We start from the raw sequence: 9948 nt of genomic DNA, 5'->3' as shown, positions 1-9948 counted from the left end.
CATTAGGATTTCTTTTTGCTCTTGAATTAATTATTGGTAGTTTTTGGTTAAATTTTTCGTATATATTTATTTGGTCATTGATTTTCGATCATCAGTTTGAAGAACCTCTAATCGAGGCCGAATTTCTGTTAACTTGAGCCGCCAGAGCATTTCGTTGCGTTTTCAGAGCTTGCTCTTTAACTTTAAGATCGCTGAGCGATTGTTTAAGTTGGTCTAAATCAACGCCTCCTGAGTTGGCCAAAGTTTGTTTGTTTTCTTTTTCACCTTCGCGTGCAAGCACTTCTTCTTGGCGACGTTTAAGCAAATCATTGCTGTTTCCTTTTCTAGCTTCTAAAAACGTTACGATTCTACGCAGAACCTCCCTAGCATTGACAAGCCCTTCCTTTTCGATGCCGTAGGTGGCCCTCCATTGGTCAACTTCTTTGGCGAGTAGTGCAAGTTGATTGTTTTTCGCGAGTGTTTCCCTTTGGCTATCGGCGATCTGATTATCGAGTTGGTTCAAATCATCTTGAACCTGAGACATTTCCTGTAGAAGAGGCTCTTTGGATGCTTCCAAGGTTGAAATAGTCGCTACTCTGTTGTTCATTTCGTTCATGGCGAGTTGCTGCTGAATTTGCGATCGACAATATTCATCGGTTGATTTTTTGTTTTGCAGCTCATGAATCGAAGCTTCCCTGATCAAATCTTTAATTTTATGCAAATTTTGCGAATTTTCTGCATCACTACTTTGGCAGCAAATACCACGATTATGAGAACTGGTGCATTGCTCTCGCTGTCGATCCATTATATTAAATGTAATTCCATCCAACGCAGCACAATCCCATTGATTGTATGATAAAGTTAGAGATTTCAAGTTGGGCTTGTTAAGGAAATCAAACTTTTCCAATTTGTTGTTATGTAAGTAAAGTTGGTCTAATTTTCTAAGGATATTAGCGTTGGAAACGATGCTGAGCATGTTGGATGATAAATCAAGAGATGTTATCGGTAATGGATAGTAAAACTCAGTGGGAAGATCAATTTGAAGTAAGTGATTATTTCTTAAATATACATGCGTTAAATAGGGCATCGATTGCAGCGATCCAAAGTTGAAACTTTCCAACAAATTGTAAGATAAATCCAACATATTCAAACTTCCACAAACGCTAAGATCAGGTTGTTGACGCAACTTGTTTTGTGCAAGACTCAGTTCCTGTACGAAACATCGTTGTAGATGTGTGGACACCTGTTCGATTGAATTATTGATGGCAAACAGTTTAAGCACGTGGGTTGGAATTACCAACTCTCTTAATTGATTCGAACTAACATCAACTGAAATTAGTTTGGTTATGGCATGAAGCTGCCGCATGTTGAAAAATGTTAGTTGGTTGAAGGACAAATCGAGTTGTCGCAATTCTAAATTGCCAGAAAAGTGATTCTCATCGATTTGAGTGAGTGAGTTGTGGGAAGCGTTTACAATTTCTAGATTGAGACTGTTGCTCAAACCGGGCAAGCTGGGGATCTCGTTTGAACTTATGTACAAGGCTCTAAGATTTCTCATATTACCTAAGGCATAATATTCAAAATAGTTGATTCTGTTCCGCTCCAGAGCTAGTACGGCAACGCTAGGTGCTCCGTAGAATGATTCTCGCACAATTTGCTCGATCAAATTATCAGCTAAATACAACCTTTCTAGTTTGTTTGAAAATTCAAATGCCGCTGGTTGTAGGGAACGAATTTGGAGAGAACTTGCGTCCAAAGTGTTCATGTTCGGGAAAGCGTCCATTAAGCTTTTCGGGAGGTACTCCATGCGCGAGTCAACGAACGTTACACTTTTCTTGTATTGTGTGTACTGTGGGTTGCCAAAAATGGGAGCCACAGAGTTGTAATCTAGAACAACTTCGCGAAAGGTGCAGTCATAATTACGGGTTTGTGAAAAGCAGTAAAATTGCCTAGAATAGAATAAAATATTAGAATTAGTCAAACGGTTTAACATGGTCATTTAATGATGTAGTTTGGTTCAAAATCGTGTTCTCTTTAAACAAATCATTTTTTTCTATAAATCTGGAGGAAATCCGATATATTTCTACCGCTTTTCTCAGCTTACTGTTATGTTATATCTGACAGATTTTTATTGTAAAATTTTACATAAACAAGTGCTTTTTGTTAACATTATTTACTGTATATTTTAACTGGTGTAACCAAATCAGTTGAAACTTGGTGCGTCGATTGATAGCAACGAACCAATTGCTTCAAAGATCTTGACTTCATTTTTCATAGTTTTTTAAAATATTTACCATCACACTTTAAACAAAAATTCTCCAATACAATTTAATGGTCGTTGTCACAAGATAGCACATAACAGACGAAATATAAAACTTGAACTTTCGGAAATTTTAGGTACCATTTCGAAGCAGAGGTCAAACATTAAAACGCGTTTTTCTCGGAACGTCAAAATGGCGGGTGCGACATGATAGCACGACGACGTCATCTTGTTCTTCTAAGACTTAAAAATAACCTGAATTACATACATGTAAATCGTCAAAAATGTCAGAGGTTGTTACGAGCACACACTTAATCTATTTTAAAATCTGTTGTCAGGGCATTAAAATATACATTTTTATCTATTACCAAAACAAATTTGAAGACATTTGGTTGGATTATTGCCGAGATATAGCTAAAGCTATATATTTGATGTTAGCAGTTTCAAAAAACGGGTGCCACGATATCTCAACACTGCTTTGATGAAATCGGCTCAAAATTTTGATGGAGGCTCGTTAAATCGGTCCCGTGTGCATTTCGAAGGGCGATTTTCAAAAAAAAAAAATATTTAAAAAAAAGGTAAAAATATTTGTTTGTTTTTCATATAAAAATCAACCATTTTTTATTTTTATGTTTCTGCAAAAAGCAACATTTCGAAATTGGGCTTCGTCATGCACACTGGATATGTCTTCAGAGCCTTCACCCCAAATTTCAGCCAATTTTGTCCATCCCATCTCGAGATATCGTGGCACCTGTAAATCAACTCAACTCAATAAAACGTAGTACTAGGTTTCCGGCAAACTTCAAATTTTTAACATGTTTCATCACAAAATGTGCATAGTGCCCAAGGGGTGTAATAACATTTTTTACATACTGTAATTTTCCTTACAAATTTGACATATTTCTATACAAAAATGATGTATGAAAATACAAAAATTTGTATCTTTTGAAGGAATTTTTTGATCGATTTGGTGTCTTGGACAAAGTTGTAGGTATGGATAAGGATAACACTGAAAAAATATGATACACGTTAAATTTTTTTGGTGATTTTTAAATTAACTTTTTGTCACTAAAACTTGATTTGCAATAAAAACATAGTTTTATTTTTTTTTAATTTTTTGAGAATCAAATGCCAACAGCTAACAAAAAGTTAATTTAAAAATCACCAAAATAAAATTTACCGTGTATCATATTTTTTTTCAGTGTAGTCACCGAAGACACCAAATCGATTAAAAAAATCCTTCAAAAGATACAGATTTTCGAATTTTCATACATCATTTTTGTATAGACAGCTGCAAAATTTGTAAGGAAAATTATATGTACAAACTAATGATGCAAAATGGCTTCTTTGAGCATACCGAAAGCACCATAAAAGTATCTGCCGGATTAAAAAATACAAAAATTAAAATTCAAAAAAAGACCGATTTCGTACAGAATTGCTCAAGTATTTCGAAGCACTCACCAACCGTTGAAGATCTCTTTAAGGATTACTAGGTTTGTTCTAGTAAAGTGCCTTATAGAAAGTGGGGACAAGGCACTCAAAATGCAATGCCACTCACAGTTGGTCACTCAAATTTTACCAAGCATTTAAATGGAAGGTGTTCATTTTTTGACAAATCCTATGGACGAAGTAGAGATTGTAAGCACCTTATGTGTATGATCTTGGAGGTGCTCAATTTTTTGACAGAAAATCGCTGGGTTCTCAGTTTCTCGTGTCCCCACTTTCTATTAGGCACTTTATGTTCTAGGGGTCGTATCGAGATGCTTTGATTTGGATGAATCTTCCCGCGTTTGTTGAGATGAACTCATGCCAAATATGAGCCCTCTATCCCAGTCACGGTGTTTTAGCAGGATTCTAACAGAGTTCTAGTTAAGCTGGATATTCTGCCAGCATTCTAGCAGACCATTGTATCAGGATTCTGGCATAACCAGCTCTGCTATATTATATATTTGAGCAATTCTCTACCAAAACTGGAAATGGATTTTATTTGTATTTTTTGATTTGGCTCAAACTTTGTGGGGGCCTTTCCAATGACCAAATAAGCTATTTTGTGTCATTGGTTCACCCATACAAGTCTCCATACAATTTTGACAGCTGTCCATACAAAAATGGTACGTACATATTCAAACAGCTGTAACTTTTGAGTGAATTTTCTGATCAATTTGCTGTCTTCGGCAAAGTTGTAATTATTGTTAAGGAGTATTGAGAAAAAATAGATACACGGAAAAAAATTTGCAGATTTTTAAATCAACTTTTTTTCACAAAAACTAAATTTTCCAAAATACGTATAATAAGATTCTTCGAAATTTTTTTAATATGTTTTAGGGCAGCGATTCTCAACGGGGGTACCGAGCCTACTTGATTTACATGGCAGGGGGTACCAGCCTAGAAGAAGGTTGAGAATCGCTGTTTTAGGGGACAAAAACCCGCAACTTTTGAGCCATAGAGAAACATGGTCAAACAATTTGCCGCCGAGTTATGATTTTTTTAAAAAAATAGTGATTTTTGGAAAAAAATCGAAATTTTATGCAAAAACAAATTTGACGTAATTTTTTAATGTAAAATTGAATTTCCAATCGAAAAGTACTTTACAGATTTTTTGATAAAAGGCTCTGTTTTCAAGATATAACCACCGAAAGTTTGATTTTAGCGAAATATTTGCAGTTTTTCGATTTTTAAAAATAGTGACCATGAGTGACCATTTCTAAAAATATTTTTTTGAAGAGTTCAGAAAATTTGCTATACAATTGTCCAAGAGACATTGCAGATTGGACCTCTGGTTGCTGAGATACAGCCCCTAAACAACCCATCATTTTCTAATGTCGATATCTCAGCAACTAATGGTCCGATTTTCAATGTTAAAACATGAAACATTCGTTAAATTTTCCGATCTTTTTCAAAAAAATATAATAAAAAAATTTAAATCAACAACATTTCATAAGTGTCAAACATTAAATAATACGCTTATAGACCCCAAAAAGTTTGAGCCAAATAAAAAAAAAAAACTAACTTAATCCACCTATGTGGTTGATGCCTTCCTCACTTTTTACCAAAAATGGGTAATATGAGTGGTTTGGACACATACTTCAGCTATTTTTTTATAGATCCAGAAAAATAAGTACACAGATATAACTTAAGCGGTAATAACTCGATACAGGGTTGCCAGTTCTTCAATGTTTTGGACTCGTTCGAAAGTTCTTTTGATTACATAACCAACGATTTGTTGGATGATGAATCCGGACATCGTTTACATACATTTAAGTGAGATCCGGCATCAAAAAAGTACAAATATATCACTTAAGTGGTCTTAACACGAGACAGGGTTGCCAGATATTCAATGTTGTGGGATCGTTGGAAAGGTCTTTCAATTACCTAACTAACGATTTATCGGATGATGGATCCGGACATCGTATACATACATTTAAGTGAGATCCGACATCAAAAAAGTACAAATATATCACTTAAGTGGTCTTAACACGAGACAGGGTTGCCAGATCTTCAATGTTGTGGGATCGTTGGAAAGGTCTTTCAATTACCTAACCAACGATGGGTCGGATGATGGATCCGGACATCGTATACATACATTTAAGTGAGATCCGACATCAAAAAAGTACAAATATATCACTTAAGTGGTCTTAACACGAGACAGGGTTGCCAGATCTTCAATGTTGTGGGATCGTTGGAAAGGTCTTTCAATTACCTAACTAACGATTTGTCGGATGATGGATCCGGACATCGTTTACATACATTTAAGTGAGATCCGGCATCAAAAAAGTACAAATATATCACATAAGTGGTCATAACTCGAGACAGGGTTGCCAGATCTTTAATGTTTTGGACTCGCTGGAAAGGTCTTTCAATTACCTAACCAACGATGTGTCGCATGATGGATCCGGACATCGTTTACATGCATATAAATGAGATCCGGATATATGTTAAAACACATTTTTATACATAACTTTTGAACTAGTTATCGAAACTTCAAACAATTCAATAGCGATGTATGGGACCCTAAACCAAGTCGAATGCAACTGGTTTGGTCAAAATTGGTTCAGCCAGTGCTGAGAAAACTCAGTGAGAATTTTGGTCACATACATACATACACACACATACACACACACATACACACACATACACACACATACACACACATACACACACACAGACATTTGTTCAGTTTTCGATTCTGAGTCGATATGTATACATGAAGGTGGGTCTTTGAGCTTTTAATAAAAAGTTCATTTTTAGAGCAGGATTATAGCCTTACCTCAGTGAGGAAGGCAAAAAATAAACATTTAGAACCGTGTGCTAATAGTATCAACGTATCAACTTGTTATGCCCTGACACTACTCAATTATAAAAAAAAATCCTAGAACAGTCTTGAACTTAAGAAAAGCATTAAAATTGTCAACAATCAAAGTTGACATCGAAAACAATTACAGCTGAACTGCATGTGAGACCTACACAGAAAAAAAAGTTGAATTTGGAATGTTGAAAATTTGGTAGGTTGAATATTACCTCTTTATTTGTGTAATATTACATAAAAAATGTGTAAAAATGTGAACTTGATGAATATTCATCAAAAACTGATGAAAATTCATCATTTTCTGGGGTAAAATTTATCATTTATTTTGCCACAAAATCTGTCACCATTTCCTGATGAATATTACCATCATTTTTTTTTCTGTGTATAAGACAAAACCCTAGTAAAATTTTAGGATTTAAGCAGCAATTTGAACTGAAATTCTACGTTGATTTGGCTGTCAACTTGGTTTGTTTTGAATAATTTCCAAAAAGTCAGCTGAAAACTCAAGGCAATCTTTGACAACAGCCAAATATTTGTTCTGCGGTTGTCATGCGACCATTTTGCTGTGGTCGTGTTAACGCGCGTGAACTCTAATTATTGACGCCCGCAGTAATAGTAAAAATCAACATGAGAAAGTCTACCTACCTCGGTTGTTCAGCAATATGTTGTCCATATTCTGAAATTGAATCATCAGTAATTTGAAGGTTTTTTTTTTCAATCATATAATAAAACTCTGATTCTTGACACCATTGTGTGCTGTTCTAAAAAATGAGTTTAAAACGATGAAATTGTTTTATAATATATTTTCCCTGTTTTACAATGGAACATGGTTTTAAAGTTATTGCAAATAAAATACCTAAAATTCAAAAAAAAAAAAAATGAAATTATAGGATACAGTATGCATCGCAATTGTACCAAAACAACTGTTATCATAGAAATGAATAATTTTGAAATGATGACCTGTTTTTTAGGCCCGCTTGACACCCTGATACAATTTTACACATAAAGATACAGTGGAGAGAGGGAGTTATCAAATTAGAGAACAAAAATTCAAAGCATGCTTCTAGAAGGGACTGAGAAATCTCGATTAAATTTTCAAAAGGTCCTATCTGCATAGGAAACCCATGAGGGATAGGTTGTTTTGAAAATTTAATCTAGAAATTTATTGACAGCTGGAGCAATATTGATATCGCGAAGATCGACAGCCAGAGAGTCGACTGTATTATGGTAAGTGCGAGGCTGTTGAATTGAGTTTGAAATTTTTTTAATAAGATTTCACGGTAAATAACCGTGTTAGCCCAGTCCGAGACCTAGAAATAGGTGAATCGTCGCTTGTGTGCTACCTTGTGACACGTCTGCTATAAAACGATAAAACGTGTCACAAGATTGCAGACAAGTGACGAAATGTTGAAAAATATTTCCAAACTTACCGAGGTTGCGATTGTTGTGCGTGATTTAGTGCCCAGCTTTGTTGACCATTGTGCCCTGGATTATTATAACCATTGTATTGATGATTACCTTGTGCCAGTGTTATATTTCGAGTTACGAGCACCCAGAGGCTAAAATTTTTAACTTTTATTAGTTACGCACAAAGTGTCGGTGGTATCGGGCTTACCATAATATCAATTGAAGTTTTCTAAACTCTCCTATGATTCTCAATAATGAACCCATTGCACAGCTTATTTTCTAAAGAACTGATCCCGTGAACTTCTCCCTGACCAATGAAACCAAATGCTGTTTTAAAAAAACTCTTGATAAGAAGATTCAAACCAATCATCACGGGACTATGGTTGTTGGTCCTGTTTTGGTCTGCTTGCCTTGGAATTTTTAAACAAAACGGAATAAGTAAAGTGAAGCATCATAAATAGGGTAAATTACCCTAAACGATGGCATCAACATAAACTGGTTCGGTGGGATTCCCTCGCCGTAATCGTCGTTCGTGTTACGATTCGTTTGGTGTTGCATACGGCATCATTAAAAAGCTTTAGTTAAAATAAATGAAACCATAGAACGGAAAAAAGGATAATTGTGCCTGCCCGGACTGCGCTATAATACATCAATTCGGAAAGTTTTGAAAAATTTATCCTCTCCTTATAATAAAAATATTTTGTAAGATCAGCCTGTACGACGTTTGATCCAGCAAAACATTTTGTTGAATAATCAACAAAATTTTGGGTTATCACTCCTTGTATCTTCTCATTCCTACAAAAGTCTTTGGCGTCATCCATAAAGTACGTCACACTCTAGGGGGGGAGGGGGGGTTGTCGCAAGTGTGACAAAGTGTGACAAGGGGGAGAGGGGGGGTACATGAGACTGTGACGTCACGCTAGACTATTTCTTTAATACTGAAAATTCATTCAAAAGTTTAATGTTTGATAAACTTTTCTCATAAATCAAACACGATTCAAGGCTTTAAGAAACAGAGTTTTTGATGGTAGATTTAATATGTGATGACCGATTCTTCGGCTCCTTTTTATAAATCCCAAGTTTTTTCAGCGTTTTGGCTGTAGTGGCAAAATAAAACAAGGAACCCCTCAATGTTATTACATATTTGGAAAGATAATTAATTTTCCTACAAAGAAATGTCATGTAGAATGAACCATATAGTACCTGTGCTTCCCCTGAAATGAAAATGTAGCGTGACGAGACAACATAGCAAACTGGACTTTTAAAAGGCACACTACAACAATCGCTGCAGTTTTGCCAGTTTGATTTTTTTAGACTTTTGCTTTTCTACACATAATCACGAAATGAAAAACGAATCTTTTGCTCCTTGAATTGATAGAATTGGTTGAAATTAAAGATTATGCCAGCCATTTTTTCCGTGACGGGACAACGAAAGGAGCAGATTTATAAAAAAAAATCCTCTCCCGTTCAAAGGCTTGCAGACTTGGTCAGATTTGGTCAATATTTTTGGCTTTTGAGGTAAGAAAACGCATTTAAAGCACATTGTAATTATTGAATCACAATAAAAATGAAATCTTTCATTTGAATAATCACATTGAAAATTGAAAAATGGGACATTTTTGTGTATCTTCGCTAAGAATGGTGATTTCTATCATTACAATATTGAACAAAATAAACAAATCCAAACGCAACCTGTATAAATTAAAAACTTTCTCGATTGAATTCCGAATTTAAAAATAATCCTTTTTAAAAATCATGATAAAATTGTACAAAAAACAAGATAGTAGGGGGTCCGACCAAACGTGACGTACATTTCGAGGTGGGGTCAGAGCCAGCGTAACAAAGTGTGACATAGGGGGGAGGGGGGGTTAATTTTGGCCGATTTTAGCGTGACATACTTTATGGATGACGCCTTTTAATGTCTAATCTAATCTAATCTAATCTAATCAGACCCTAGCGCAGCCAATCTTTCGAAGGGATCCTGGAGAGTGCCTTA

The 9948-nt window shown here is 35.3% G+C and overlaps 1 protein-coding gene across 2 annotated transcripts; it reads right to left on the bottom strand.

The window, feature by feature from the left end:
* Positions 1–60: 60 nt before the first annotated feature.
* On the bottom strand, positions 61–8277 carry LOC6034569 (probable serine/threonine-protein kinase roco9). Of its 2 annotated transcripts, XM_038264217.1 has the most exons (4): positions 8161–8277; positions 7976–8104; positions 7191–7401; positions 61–1928 (listed from the first exon to the last, which is right to left on the bottom strand). In XM_038264217.1, the coding sequence occupies exons 3-4, from the start codon at positions 7265–7267 to the stop codon at positions 92–94; spliced, it is 1914 nt and encodes a 637-aa protein (XP_038120145.1). In that variant the 5' UTR covers positions 7268–7401; positions 7976–8104; positions 8161–8277; the 3' UTR covers positions 61–91. The 2 variants fall into 2 exon arrangements, with proteins under 2 accessions (XP_038120145.1, XP_038120144.1); XM_038264216.1 differs by lacking the exon at positions 7191–7401.
* Positions 8278–9948: the final 1671 nt, after the last annotated feature.

Source organism: Culex quinquefasciatus, chromosome 3, assembly GCF_015732765.1.
Source record: "Culex quinquefasciatus strain JHB chromosome 3, VPISU_Cqui_1.0_pri_paternal, whole genome shotgun sequence".
NCBI lineage: Eukaryota > Metazoa > Arthropoda > Insecta > Diptera > Culicidae > Culex > Culex quinquefasciatus.
This window is presented reverse-complemented; position numbering and strand designations above follow the sequence as displayed.

Excerpts from the sequence above, each read along its gene's own strand:
- LOC6034569 (XM_038264216.1), bottom strand. The coding sequence starts at position 8,216 with ATGGGTTCATTATTGAGAATCATAGGAGAGTTTAGAAAACTTCAATTG. Across the intron at positions 8,105-8,160 it reads AAACTTCAATTGATATTATG|CCTCTGGGTGCTCGTAACTC; the intron begins GTAAGCCCGATA and ends TAAAAATTTTAG. Across the intron at positions 1,929-7,975 it reads GCACAACAATCGCAACCTCG|GCAATTTTACTGCTTTTCAC; the intron begins GTAAGTTTGGAA and ends ATTCTATTCTAG.